Source organism: Curcuma longa, chromosome 10, assembly GCF_044706935.1.
Source record: "Curcuma longa cultivar G26 ecotype Majalengka, Jawa Barat chromosome 10, ITB_CL_G26_1.1, whole genome shotgun sequence".
NCBI classification, from domain to species: domain Eukaryota; kingdom Viridiplantae; phylum Streptophyta; class Magnoliopsida; order Zingiberales; family Zingiberaceae; genus Curcuma; species Curcuma longa.
In genome coordinates this window covers 6836668-6851061 of record NC_133870.1, presented here as the reverse complement: position 1 = coordinate 6851061, position 14394 = coordinate 6836668, and the positions used below count along the sequence as shown (strand labels likewise).

Sequence of the window (14394 nt, the reverse complement as noted above, 5' to 3'; positions counted from 1 at the left end):
TTTATGATTAGGGTAATAATTTGGATAAATCAAATTTATAAGGAGCAAAATGAGCGTTCAAAAAATTCGGATGTATTTTGCAAAGATTCCTGCTTGTAACCTGTCTAATCAACGGACCCACTGTGGGGCCCTACGAGGATCCAGCGTGGAAGTGATTGATTGGTTGAGTATATGCTGGCTGGTTTAGATACGATATTTAGGCAGATCTAATAGTTACATTTAAGTGGAATTTAGTTAGGCAATATTTAGGCACACTTATATTGGCATAATTCCATTTTAAGAAAATATTTTCATAAACTATTTCAAATTATCTACCTAAGTGACTTAGAAATTTTAGGCCATGTTATAGTCTTAATCGATTTGACACTGAGGTCACTCTCTTGAAACTTAATAAAAATAAAACTATTTTAATTTAATAAAAAAATAAAAATCACTATAACTTTTGAATTTAAGTAAAAATTGTTTATAATTTTAGCCAAAGTAATTATAACTTGTAGTGAAGTTTTGAATAAGGCTACTTAAAATAAGATTAAATGGGATATTTGATAATGAAAATAAAGTGCCATTTTAATGTATATATTTTGGGCGATCGTTGGTGAATTAAATATTATGATAAAATTTGGGAACTAAATGAAATTTTACTCATTGAAATAATAATAAATGGGAAAAAAGGGAAAAGGGACAAAAACACAAAAGAGCATCCTTTTCGGCCCGCACGATCTCCTTCCACCTCCTCCTCTCTGATCCAAAGCCGGCTTAAGGCATATGCCTAGGCCCCAATAACAATTAGGGCTCATTATTATTAAAAAAAATATTTTAATGAATTTTTTTTATTTAACAATTAGGGCTCAATTATTAAAAAAATATTTTAAACAATCGCGCATTCGTTTCACGAGACCACGGTACTTTGATTTCCACAGAGTCATATCACGTCTACATGACTATGCATGAAAATTTAATGTTGTTTCGTGCATTTGATCTTGTAATATGGATAAATGGATATTGTAATATGGATAAACTTTGATTTATAACCTCCTTGTTTGTTATATAAATGCTAAAAACACATTATAAATGAATATTGTAATAGAGCAATGATATGCAGCATGAAATCAATATGTACACTGCATGCAGTAATACATCCATACAGTGGAATTCATAGTCATGCAGTTGAGTGTGTCATATTGATTTCATGTTGCATTTTTTCATACTGTATATCATATTGTAATGATAAATCTACAGTCATGCAGTTGTAATATGGATAAACAGTAGTCCATCTGTGCCCATTGTTCTTTAATTACTGTAATCAATTAGGGATTAATTATGCAATTAAATTAATAACTCTGTGCTGTAAAAGTTAGGTATGGGCACGTCAATAAGGGAGTTTTATTAGCCTCTTCAAGAACCATCATCAATGTTCTCAAAACTTATCGTAGCCATGCAACCAAGAACATAAATTTTTAAATTGTAAAATTACGCAACAATCTGACTTTTATACTTTTTCTGATCTGGATTTCGTCTTTAGATTCAGTTGATTGTTTGTTGGATTTCAATGTATATTTGAGATCTGAAGTTTCTTGAGCACAGATTATAGTTTGAGCAAGAGCAGTAAGCAAGATCATGGAGGTCAATTCTCTCAGATCAGACTCTGCAGGCCCCTGACAAAATCACCCACCATTACCATTTTTGACAAGCTCCCTTCCCACGAGAGGCAGTCAAAGATCATCGACCGTAATCACCGCGAGGAATTACAATAATCTTCCTTCATCCTGGAACTCGTGACGCTACGCAAGAGAGTTTCTGAAAGAATCAAGGTTTGGTCGCTTAATAAATGCGCCTGCCATTCTTTCGAGGAGGGAGACGAGGCCACTTTTCTTGATGACACGACCTCTGCGGACACCCCGACAGATTTCTGCACCACTAACGTGATTCCTGCAATCCCCATTTCTGGTGCACCTCCACTTCAAGGATCCGATGCTGTCCTGCTTCTCGCCTCCAATCACGCGGCGTGCGCGGCTGCCGTGTAGCAAACGCTGGAAGAGTTAGAGTTGTTCTTGAGGCGCACGTGCAGCTTGATTTCTTCAATAAATGAGTCTCTCCGTCGTCGCAGTGTGTTTGAGCTCGCGAAGATGGGTGGTTGTGTTCGGCTGTTGTTGGCTTTGTGTCTTGTTGTTTTGGGCTTGAGCGATCTTGCGGGAGCTGGAGATGTTGATGGTGATTGATTGATGAGTTTTGGGTTGTTTTTGAAGCGTATTTGTTGTTAAAAATCGTTAAGCTGAGACGGGTTGTGAATGATTTGCAGGGTTGCTCGCCAATGGCAACTTCGAGATCAGCCCGAGGAAGGAGAAGCTCAACAGGACGGTCATCGTCGGGAAGCACTCGCTGCCGAGCTGGACGATTCACGGGCTGGTGGAGTACGTCTCCGGCGGACCGCAGCCAGGGGGAATGTACTTCGCGGTGGCGCACGGCGTCCACGCTGTCCGCCTCGGCAACGACGCTTCGATATCGCAGAATGTGACGGTGACGCCCGGCTCGCTGTACGCGCTCACGTTCAGCGCGACGAGGACTTGCGCGCAGGACGAAGTGCTGCGGGTAGTCGTGCCGCCGCTCGCTGGCGACCTCCCGATCCAGACGCTGTACAGCAGCACCGGAGGCGATACCTACGCGTGGGGGTTCCGGCCGACGACCGCGGTGGTGCAGGTCATCTTCCACAACACCGGGGTGCAGGAAGATCCGGCGTGCGGCCCGCTGCTGGACGCGGTGGCGATCAAGGAGCTCTTCCCTCCCCTGCCGACGAGAGGTTAAAGATCAACTTTTTTTTCTTCTCTTTTCCGCTGAATCAAAATGCGCTTTTGATTGTAAACAATGGATCAAACCTTGTTTAATTCGCAGACAATCTCGTCAAGAACGGAGGCTACGAAGAGGGGCCTCACGTCTTCAAGAACTCCACCTCCGGCGTCCTCCTCCCGCCCAAGCAGCAAGACGCCACCTCCCCTCTCCCCGGTTGGATCATCGAATCCCTGAAGGCCGTCCGCTTCATCGACGCCGCCCACTACTCCGTCCCCGCCGGCGACTTCGCCGTCGAGCTGGTCGCCGGGAGAGAAAGCGCGATCGCGCAGGTGATCAGGACCGTAGCCGGCCGCTCCTACAACCTCAGCTTTGCGGTGGGCGACGCCAAAAATGGCTGCCACGGGTCGATGATGGTGGAGGCCTTCGCCGGCAACGCGACTGCGAAGGTGCCGTTCCAATCACAGGCGAAGGGCGGGTTTACGAGGGCGAGCTTAAAGTTCACGGCGAGGGATAACCGGACAAGGATCACATTCTACAGCTCGTATTACCACACGAGTGTGAGCGATCCTGGGGCACTCTGCGGGCCGGTTCTGGATCTGGTCAGAGTTATTCCGGTGAAAGCTTGAGTCTTGGGGATATCTGAAGGATCAAAGATTAGATTTTAATATTGATCGTGCCTGATGCCAGTAGATTTCTTTGTACGATCAAATTTCAGAGTTGTTGTACTAAGAACGAGTAGTTGGTAGAAATGCAAAGTGTGTGCCTTTTTAGCTCAGCCTTCAAAGACAACAAATATATGATAAAAGGAGGGAAATTTAGCATCTGTATGAACCCAATCAACAATTTAACACCCAGAAAAAGCAACATCTGAAAATTTACAAACAAAGAAGATATGTTTAAGTTGGAAGTTTAAAGCTTAACCATTCTTTTCACTTTCTTACAAACTATACTTGCTTGCTGATTAATGGAAGGTTTCGAAGCTGCTATTGAGCACCCACTGGGAGTTCAAGCCTTGTGCTGCGCTTTCGTCTCCTTTGCATCATAATCTTTCTCAGCAAAGTTGCTCCTGCATCTTGTTTCTTAGCCACAATCATAGGCTTTCCTTCATCAGGATCACCTTTGTGTTTGTCAGATGGATTTTCTGGTGACATCGGAACTTCATCGCTCACCGACGGATGTGGTGGTTCAGTTGATACATTTTCAATCTTAGCAGATCTCAACTCGCCGGACTCTGAGTGACCCTCTTTCCTCGTATGCTCGAGTAACTGCAGGCGATCATGGTTGGACTTGGGAGTAGTAGTTGATACATTGGTGAACAAAGGTGCATCATCTGCTGAAGCCATTGCTTTCAACTGCTTCCCAAGATTTAGGATGGTTTCCTGGCAAGCAGCAAGTTTTTCTGTAGCTGCAATTATATCACATTCCTGCAAGATTGAAGATTTCAATGGTCTTAATGGCTTAGAGTTGCAAAACCTGATAGTTAAATTAAGATGTCTGATGCTCCATGATCAAATTTGCATGGTGAATTAACAAATTTTACCGGTAAAATTCGGTTGTGATATTTTCGATTTCAGCAAGTGATGAAAGAGAGCTTACCGTCGGGATTTGCTTATCTTCGGGGCGCGGCATGATATACTTTGGAGTTTCTTCAGATGAAGCTCTGTGCATACATAAATACAGATAATCAAAGGAACTTTTAAGATGACAGCTGAAACACAACATGAAAACACTAATTTTGCACCTTTCTAACTCTAGCTGTAGTTCAAGGCAAGTTTCCTCCAGTTCTTCACAGCAGTTGCTTCTGTGTGCAAGTTGGATTTCAAGGGATGAAAACTTTCGAAGAGCTTCATTCAATTCAGCCCTTGCAAGTGTTAACTGAGTTGCAAGGTCTTCATTAATCCCTATTTGATTTGCAATCTGTTCTTCAATCTGCTCCTTGGCTTTCTTAATTTTCTCAATTTCTTTCTGTAGATTAGAAATGCTTGCTTCTGATTCCTGGAGTTGAGCTTTCAATGCTTCATTCTTGGTGCCAGATGCTTTTAGCATGTCCTCTAAATCTTTCCTTTTAGACTCGATACTAACAATCTCGGAGTTCAGTCGAACATTTTCATGCTTCAGTTTGGATTCCATATCTTCCATTCTGAACAAGATGTGTAGAGCATTTGATACCGATACAGATTTCAGCGCATGTTCGCTGCCTAGTTCATCTGCAACGATATGTTTCCTAATAGTAGCCTTCATGTCTGAAACATCTTGAATTGAAAAAGAATGACTTATGATCAAGTCCAGTGTTGAGGAAACCTCATCTATCAACTTTTGAAGATCAATCTTATCAGTCAACAGATCATTGCATGCTGCTATAAAATTCTGCAAAACATTAGTGAGATCAGAGATTTCCCACAGAAATGTTCGAGCCAAATATTCATTGCCTGATGCAGATTTATCATGTAAAGAAACACCTTCATCATCTGCAGATGATATGCTTTGACCAGTTCTACTCTCCCTACATTTCTGAATGATCCCTTCAACTAGCTCAACAAGCTTGCAAACTGGTTTCTCCAAGTCAGACCGACAAAATTGGGTTCTGATGTCTTCATTGAAGAAATCTGACAAAGTGCATTTGGTTTGCAGAACTTTCTCGCTGTAGGATTTCAAGACAACAGAGGAATCCCAATTGCCAAGAGCACTTTGAACATCTTCAAGAATGGAGCAGAAGCTCTTTTGCATGATATGATGCTTTTGTATGATGACCCTCAGAATGTCCTGAAGCCAAATAGGATAGTTCTCGAGCGACAAGTACTTAAACTGTTTCCCCTCATCTGCCTCATTGCAACGAGATACTTCCATGACTGGAACAAGATCCCTGCAAGTTGCTTCCGATTCTTTAGTGGTGACACATGAATTGCTATCAGCAATCGCACTGAGTGAACTGTCAAAATGTTTATCCACAGTAATTATTGCCAATTTCTCCATCTCAACAAAGTCATCCATCAAGCTTAAATCTGATACTGCAACACTTTTGCATGATGGAGCAGTTGGTTTCCCACTCTTGAAGTGCTCCAGCTCAGAGATTAAAGCAGAAGCCCATGACTCGGCTCGACTAAGATTATCTTCGTTTCCGCCATGGTCCGATATGGATGAACGTTGCAGGTTGTAAGGCATTGGACTGCTCTTTGCAAGCTCGTAGTCTGCTTTTCCTTTAGATAAATCCTCAAGTTGGGTCTCCACTTGAGAGAGTTTGGATGAGGTACGTGCCAACATGATACGTGATGCTTGAAGTTCGTTGGTTTTCTTGGTCAGTGATTCTGTGAGGACCTTGTTTTCGTTTTCGATTGCATGAAGTCTCTTAACAATGGAAGAGCCATCCTTGCTTGATGAATCATAACCCAACACCTCGACTTCGTTTCTCATTTTAGCTAAAGCTCCTGGGCCTGGCAAACGCTTGCGAACCATCAGCCGCAGCCGCTGGCACTCAGTTTCAAGCTTTGCAATCTTCTTGATGCTCTCTAGGTGCTGCCTGTGAGCAGCATCCGTCGATCGCCGATTGAAGTCCCGTTCCTCGTTTCGAATCTCAAGCTCCTTCTGAAGAATACAGACCTCGTACTGAAGAGACGCATTGAGTTTCTCTGAAGCATCTAGTCTGGACATCACGTCGGTGAAGTTTTCTTCTAGCTTTGATTTGGCTTCATTCAACTCCTCGAGCAACTGTTCTTTGGCCTCTAGAATCCTTTTCAGGTTTCCATTTTCAGCGACCAATTCAGAGAGCTTCTTGTTTGTCTCGACCAGCCTTTGTTCCAGCATGCGAGTCTTCTCCTGCTCTCTCGATATTCTCGAGGAAGCGTTGTTAACTACGAGCTGCTGCTCTTCCTTAACACCACGCAGATGTTGCATGCATTCTTGCAATTCTGTATCCCTTGCAACTAATCTTTCTTCTGCAGCTTTCTTCTGAAGCAAAGCACCATCCAATTGTTGCTTTAAAGAAAGTGCTTGAGCTTCTGCTTTCTCCCATCCTAACAAGTAGATCGATCGAGCACGGTTTATTCTCAAAACAATGTAGTTTCTGGAGATCATCATGTTTATGAGAAAGTGTTGGGGGAAAAAATCTGACCTGCAATTGCTTCCTCAGCTACTTTTGCTTGCTTTGCCAAAAGGTCATCTTTAGCAGTCGACTCGATGCAAGCCGATGTTAGTTGTTCATTCAAGCTTTCTACAGATTTCTTCAACTCCAGGGTCTTCTCTTTCTGAGAGAAATCATAGACATTTACAGATGGACTCCTAGCATAAGGAGAGCTGAAAAATTGTTTGATATCTTACGCATGGAGAATTTCAGATTTATTTAGTGATAATCTGAAGTATATTTTAAAGAAAACGATCCAAATTTTCACAGTAAAAGAAGATAACAATCTCTGAGTCTGATCATTGCTTCTACTGAAACATTAATTACTTGCCAAGAAGGGGAAGATCAGTAACCCTTCATGTTAAAGAAAAAGTTGCAGATTATTACGACAAAAGACAACAACAATCTATGAGTCCGAACATTGCTTCTGCCGATCATTAGTTGGATTAAATGTGTAATAAGCAGCCAAAAAAAGATTTTATTACTGCTAACCTCGATGTTCTTCTCTGCAGATTTCCTCTTCCACGACCACGTCTTGTTCTCCATGATTCCTACAAATTCCTGAAACATAGACAGAGCTTGAGATTAAAAAAAAAAAACACGAGGCCACTGAAAAAAAATGCCTTTTACTAATAAACAGTGAAATTGAGGTATCCTTTTGTCTCTCCTGCAGTAATATGCCAAACAACTTTAGATTCTTCATATCTAATTTGTTTCAAAGATCAACTCTTCAGAATAAATTTCCTCTTTTCTGAAGAAAAGAAGCAGCAGGCCCAGACGAACTATCTAATGTACCTCGAGAAAAAGAGAAAGAAAATGAACTGAACCTATACTGAAGGAAGAAAACCTCAGTTTAAGCTAGAAACTCCATCCTGATCACAATTTTTTTTATGAGAGACAAGCACAGAGCCAAATACGCAGGTAGAAGAGAGAGGAGTCGAGATGATATGTGGCGATGAGACCACCAAATCTGCTCTTTTTATGGCTTCCAATTATTGTTTATGGTGGTTTTTTGCTTGCAGTGTCGGGAGTGGGAGCTGGCGCTTGTACGCGGGTGTTGGTGCCTGGTGGGCGCGAGGAGAAAGAGCCAAAGCACGCGAATAGGAGAGCGTGGAAAGGAAAGAAAGGTGGGCGACGAAAGGAAAAGGTCAAAAAGGCGCGATTGAAAGCTTCCTCACCGTCGAAAATGATCGCTTTCATGGCTTTCAGCGGAACGCTAGAAGAAGAGTAAAACAGGATCCAAGAACCCATTGTCGGCGGCCGCACCCGCTGTCGGGTCCTCGATCCGCCGTCTCGGTCAGGACACCAGTCAGGCAAAGAATAGCTCTGCGTGCCCAATCAGTTGATTCTCTCGCTGTCTGCTGTCTTCACAAGACGGCTGATGAAAATTATACAATACATTTTTGTTGTTGAAATGATGTGGGGCCAACGGTTACCTCCAACCGCAGGGCAGGTATGTCTCCGTATACGACAAAAATGGGTGGCTAAAGTGTTTTAAGCCTTAATATTTTTTAATCTCTTGCCTTCTCTCATTTTTATTTTGATAAATTACAAATAAAAAATAGCAATTTGCAATAATATATATATATATATATATATATATATATGATAGTGATTTTAAAACTAGATATCAAAGTGTCACAAAATAATGGAACATGAAAGGATTTGCATTAATTTGGAAGTGAGACATGGTAGGTTTAACATTCTTATCAAGTGAATGATAGTGATATAGCAACTTAGTTAGAGATATCATTTAATTATGGTCTATTCCTAATGCGACTAATCTAACTTACCTACTTAATTAGACATCAAGTGGTTCGAATCAATATATAAAAGATTTGGAGGTTGATGGTCCAATTAAGGAATTAAAATGAGTCATGAATTCTTTTTTATCATTCAATCTCGAACGTTGATAATTGATTAGTTAATGAAGAGTTCTAAACTTTAAATCCTATGAAACAATTAACAATAAAGGGGGAGAGGCATATATACTTAGTTTATGACAACTCATTTAACAACTAGTAATAAAAACCACAATTTTGAGTTGAAAAGTTACTAAACAATCAATTGCAGAAGGATTAATTTTGCAAAAGAGTAAGAAAATGATTGAAGCCCTCACTGCTAGTGAAAGGCTGCCCACAATGAATGATACTTCTTTTGTCTTTTTTCTCCAGGGCTTTCAGATATAAAAGAAAAAAGAATAAATTTATCGATTTGTGGATATCTAAATGCATATTTTCTTCATTCAGAGATTTAACAGATGACTTCTCACCTTGTGTTTGATTCTGAGATAGGATTGTTTTTTTTTTCAGATTTTCTTAGAAAACTATCACCCTGATTGACAGTTTTCCAGCTCTCTGAGCTGAAACTGTTGTTTTTCTTCAGTTTTGTTTTTAATCTGAAAACTGCAAAACAAGCAGAAACCTGTGAATTATTCAGGTTTGTGATAGAAAAAAGACAGAGGAACATTGGATTCCAGTGAACATTGGATACTCCTGTAGCTTCTGTTCTTTCACCTTTTTCCCAAAAGTGTTCAAGCTGTGAATTTGATGCTATTGTTTGTAATTTTTTTCTTGTTTTTTTGTTCTTTAGATTTGAGTGAGTGCCTTTCTACCTGTGAGAAAAGATTTATTGTTCTTTTATAAAAACTTAATTCAGTTTTTAGTTTAAAAAATTTTTGATTGATGCTATCACAATAAAAAAGAGTGAAAAAAACAAATTTAAAATATTTTTTTAAATTGGAGAAATTATTAAAGTGGGCCTCAAACTTCCCATGTTAGGCCCAATTTAGTAGAACTGTTGCGGATCCGACCAAATCTTTTTCAGTGCGGGTTTCGGATGACATTGAAGACAATCCGACCCGATACTGGGTCATATTTTCTGCGGACTCCGTCTCTCTTCTGCGTCTCTTCCTTCTGCAAATAAACCGTGTGGAGGCCAAGCGCCCGACCAAATCCGCCGCTGCCGCCGCCTTCTATCGGCCGTGCTTTGACCACTCCGGTGAGATATGGCCTCCTCGTCGTGTTGTCTTGCAGCGACGGCGTCTCTTTCTCGGCCGCCGCAACAGGCGCAGGCGGTGGCTCTGGGCCTGGGGGGACGATGCGGGAGGCGCGCCCTTTTGCCGACAAGGAAAATCCGAGGAAGGATTCACGGTGTTGTCTGCATGGCTCCACAAGAGGAGAGGAAAACCCGTCGGTCGCCTCTCGATTTCCCCATCGTATGCCTGCCGCTCGTTCCTTTGTCCTTTGTTTTGGCTTATTAGAGAGTATGATGGTTCAATTTGATGTTTTAGTTCACTTTTGAGGCTAAATTTGATACCTTTCTTTGAATTCTCACAAATTTATGGGTTTTATTCGGAATAAAATCAGCAAGAGTGGAGATTATTATGTGGTTTAGGTTAAGTGAATGGAGTGTTCGTTGTGGAAGTAATTTCCATTATGATTCAAAACATAATTTACTGTGGCACATAGGTGAGAGTCAAAATTTTTTGTAGGAATTAAGGTACAGAATTGCTAGGGAGTTTTGGGATTTCTTTCTACTTTGAAACTAAGAAATGTAGGAAATTTCCATTCTTGAGGAGGTTGATGGCAATAATGTACAAAAATGCAAACATAGTGGCTGAGCCAAACATGAAAAGTTGGCAATGCAACATGTTATTATCTAAGTTTTAGGTTTTCAGAGCATATCATTAGTGCTTAGATTTTTGGAACACTGATGATGGAGTAGGAGGTAGATTGCCAGGAGACAATCATATTTCATTCTGTCCAAATGTGATAATACCGTCCAAGGACTTCTTCTACATCGTTTAGTTAGCTTTGCATGTGCATCCATGTATAGAAGACATCCAAGGAGATTCTAGTGGAAATAGATCGATCATTAGGTTAGAGATAAGACCAATCTACAGAAGCAAAATCACATTTAATTAGTCGTGAAATACTTTTCACATTCACTTCATAGATGTCATATCAATCTTCAATAGTAATATCCCTGTGAGAAAACAAACTACCTATATACAGTTTTACTTTGTGGATGAGTCATCCAACATTTTATATTTAGCTGCATGGCTAGGTACCAAGGTAAGATGACCAACATACATGAGTAGAGTCGCTGACGCAGAGACTGCAACCATGTCCATTGCTCTGTGCCACTTTATATAATCAGAAACCATGTAGAAGAGGACCTAATGTGGTTCAATAAGGCCGATAAGAGGAAGTGCAAGATATTCAGGAATTCTCCTCACATACTATAAGAATCCAATGCACAGTCAGTTCGAAACAAGTTTCTGTACCATAACTCAGTTTGGAAGACATTGTAGAGCTTTCAGGCTTCTTATGTTACTTAAAGCGTCCACTTTAAGAAATTCCAAAGAGAAATGAGAAAGCATCATACATCCTGAATATTGCTACTGATGGTAGAACTGAAATGTGCATAAGTTAGGGAAAAAAGTTCCGCAAAGAGTTATAGTTTGATTCTATGTGTTGAGTTGAACTTATTGTCTGGAACAGAATAAATATGTTTTAGGCTTCTCCCAACAAACCTATTGCCTCCAAGACAGGCTTATTTTTAGATAATCATAATAACAAGGTGTGAAATTTGGAGCTGAGATGCTTCTACATAGTGGGATAATGGATGGAGTGGACTGTAAGAAAACAGAATTGTTTGTACAAATTGCAAAGTGTAAGGATAGATGTGTTCTGCCTTCTGATTTACAAACGTGTTTGGAGAAAACACCAGGAAGTGCATCTTGTTTCTTCTTCTTTGTTTTGTGTTCTCTTTTCTTGTTGGGTTATACATCTGTATATTGTCTGGATTTTTGAGAACCTCCTCCTGCTTTTCTCATGTAACTTGCAAATATGCTTTGGTGTATATGTCAGTCACTTGAAGGTCTATTCATTTCATGGTTAATAGAATTGTCTTGGTTTACTTGGGTGAAAAATAGGAAAGTGTGGAAGGGAGCGGAAACCAAGTCATGGACACAATCTTTATGCAAGTAGACTTCTAGGGAAAGAGATCAGATGATATTAAGCATGCTTCATGCACAGCACATTAGCGAATGCCCATTTATAAAGGATTATTTCTTCCAATAGAATGTCTACTTAACTTTTAGTAACTACTAGTGAGTATATAATATGAAGAAAGCAATGAATCGATGGCATACATTGTATCATAGTATATGGAGTTAGTATGTTGGAGTAATATATGTTTTCCTTGAGTACATTCAGAAGTAATATATCTGTTTTGATGTAGGAGTGGGAGAGGCCCAAAGCTCCCAGGAGGCCAGATATATTTCCACAATTCAGCCCAATGAAGACTCCATTGCCACATCCACTGCCAGAGGACCCTCCTGAAGAGGACGAGGAAGAGGAGGAAGAACAGCAGCAAGAAGGAGAAGAAAATCCAGAAGAGGATGATGCAGAAAACCCAGATCAGTCTGCAATGCAACATTAGTGATGTTCTTCAGCACTAGTATCCATATTTGGGCGCGATGATGAATGTTTGATTTGTTTCTTTGGGGAGGGAAATTCTAACTGATACAAGACAGTTTGATGCGTCGACTTGACGATGGCTAGGAGAATGCAGTAGTAGGTTTGGCCTCTGGTATTATACAAAATTTAGTAGCTGCTATTTTACTTTACCATATGGGTTATTAATAAGATGTATTTTCTCATTCAAATATTGAGCTGACAATTTGGTTATCGTGAAACTACAAATTACAAACAGATTCAAATTGTGGAACTATGTTGCTTCAACCATTCTTCAAAGCAGAAAACTTTGCAACCAACTGATCATAATCTGGCAGTCTTGGGTGAACGCGACCGCAATTAGAACTCAGTGGATCTGACTGCAATGATTTCCCTCGAACATGTGTTCTTTTAGCTTCAGCAGAACTAACTGATTCTGATGGCAATGAGAAAGCTCTTTGAGGAGGAGTTACTTCAGCTTTCGCAACCTTGTGACCTTCATTTCCTGGGTGCTCAGCTACTTCTAGTCCACCATCATCCAGTCTAGTTGCTCTACTCCTGAGTTTTGGTTGCTGGTCTGTCCCTTTTCTGCTTAAGTGCAGCTTACTTTTAATGCTCCTAACAGATGGGGGCATTGCCTTCTCAATTTGAGAAACTCCAACCTTGTTTGTAGTATCACTGGTTTTTGGGTGAATAAGGTAAGGTGGATTCACATATCTTCCTCTTGTATTCTTGTTCAGTTGGTCTTCTACCTTTCCTCTTGTTCTATCAATGTCATCTGCTTTGATGTATGGAGTAGTCCTTCCATTCACCGGTTTTGCATTCAAAATTTCCACTGATTCCACTGGAATACAGTCCAGCTCATGTTGATCCTCTGCCATGCTTTGTGGAAGCTCACATTTCTCCTCAAATTTTTTACTTCTGTGAGCTTCTATATCGTCTGGATCAAAGGAGTCATTGGTTTTGGTTGTGGAAATCACACGAACGTCCTTTGGCTCCAACTCAACTTGATGTTTCTGAACAACGTCATTAATCTCCTCATGCTGTGGTAATACAATTTCCTTTGATCGATCAAATTCATCAGCAATATTTTTCATCAGCTCAGGCTTCTTCTCCCTTGAAAAAGCTTTGTTCCTCCTTGTTTTCTCAGCTAACAAGGAGATCTTCTGATACTTTGGTTTTTGCAAGGTTGGAAGCTGATTCACGATGCAATCGCAGAATTTTTCGATCATTTATCTCAAGGATGAGCGCATCCATCTATTCCAACAGCATCTTTGTTCATGGAACAAACCAAGGTGACAAAAAAAGGAAGAAACTCAAGAATTCTACCCTTTTGAAGGCGTCGGCATCCCGACGGCCAGCGACGGTCAGCGACGTCCTTCTTGAGGATGCGCACCACCACCCGCTTCTTCTTCTTGATCTGCTCGATCCTCATCTTTGTGAGCTTCACACCCTGTTACTGCCATGCATAGATCCACCCAAGAATCATGAGAAACTTCAGCAGAAGGGAACCGGGGAATTACAGTGTTCAATTCTCACCATTTCTTGGAGAATTTTTTTTTCCACCTAGTAATCCACAAAACATCTCTGCCTTTCGCTGTTTTCGATTCACTCCGAGTTGGAAGAAGAATTTGAAGAAGATATCAACTGATGCTTAATTTATATGTGAATTAGGAAGAACAAGTGAATGAATTACGGAGTGAAGTGGAGATGATGATGATGGTTATCACTAGGGAGGCCTTCCATTGGAACCTCATGCTCTTTCACAAGTCTCAAAGTGAAAGTGAAAGTGAAAGTGAAGTGAGTGCTTATCCAATATTGGAAGATATGATTGGAAAAATGGCAGGTGGATCTAGTTGCTTATCCTTGTGACCCAATTATGCACATGACGAACAATGAAGGAAGAAGCATGTGGGCACCCAGGTTTCTGGGACATAATTAAGTTGATTACGATGGAATAGACTTATTAAAGTAGGATAAGGATTGAATCTCAACGAAGTTGAGACAATGCTCTTCTTAAAAATTGAA

The 14394-nt window shown here is 40.7% G+C and overlaps 3 protein-coding genes and 1 pseudogene across 4 annotated transcripts; 2 read left to right on the top strand and 2 right to left on the bottom strand.

Annotated features, from left to right (window-relative positions):
- Positions 1-2126: 2126 nt before the first annotated feature.
- LOC141836614 (protein TEEBE-like) lies at positions 2127-3494 on the top strand. The gene is made up of 3 exons (XM_074724118.1): positions 2127-2211; positions 2300-2797; positions 2890-3494. The coding sequence occupies exons 1-3, from the start codon at positions 2127-2129 to the stop codon at positions 3411-3413; spliced, it is 1107 nt and encodes a 368-aa protein (XP_074580219.1). The 3' UTR covers positions 3414-3494.
- A 107-nt stretch (positions 3495-3601) lies between these two features.
- Positions 3602-7946, bottom strand: LOC141836110 (filament-like plant protein 7). Of its 2 annotated transcripts, XM_074723523.1 has the most exons (6): positions 7732-7946; positions 7397-7465; positions 6896-7028; positions 4529-6797; positions 4384-4447; positions 3602-4211 (listed from the first exon to the last, which is right to left on the bottom strand). In XM_074723523.1, the coding sequence occupies exons 2-6, from the start codon at positions 7448-7450 to the stop codon at positions 3771-3773; spliced, it is 2961 nt and encodes a 986-aa protein (XP_074579624.1). In that variant the 5' UTR covers positions 7451-7465; positions 7732-7946; the 3' UTR covers positions 3602-3770. The 2 variants fall into 2 exon arrangements, with proteins under 2 accessions (XP_074579624.1, XP_074579622.1); XM_074723521.1 differs by lacking the exon at positions 7732-7946 and having other exon boundaries at positions 7397-7474.
- Positions 7947-9826: 1880 nt separating this feature from the next.
- Positions 9827-12578, top strand: LOC141835659 (uncharacterized). The gene is made up of 2 exons (XM_074723028.1): positions 9827-10121; positions 12152-12578. The coding sequence occupies exons 1-2, from the start codon at positions 9912-9914 to the stop codon at positions 12350-12352; spliced, it is 411 nt and encodes a 136-aa protein (XP_074579129.1). The 5' UTR covers positions 9827-9911; the 3' UTR covers positions 12353-12578.
- Positions 12579-12650: 72 nt separating this feature from the next.
- On the bottom strand, positions 12651-14090 carry LOC141835658 (uncharacterized; annotated as a pseudogene).
- Positions 14091-14394: the final 304 nt, after the last annotated feature.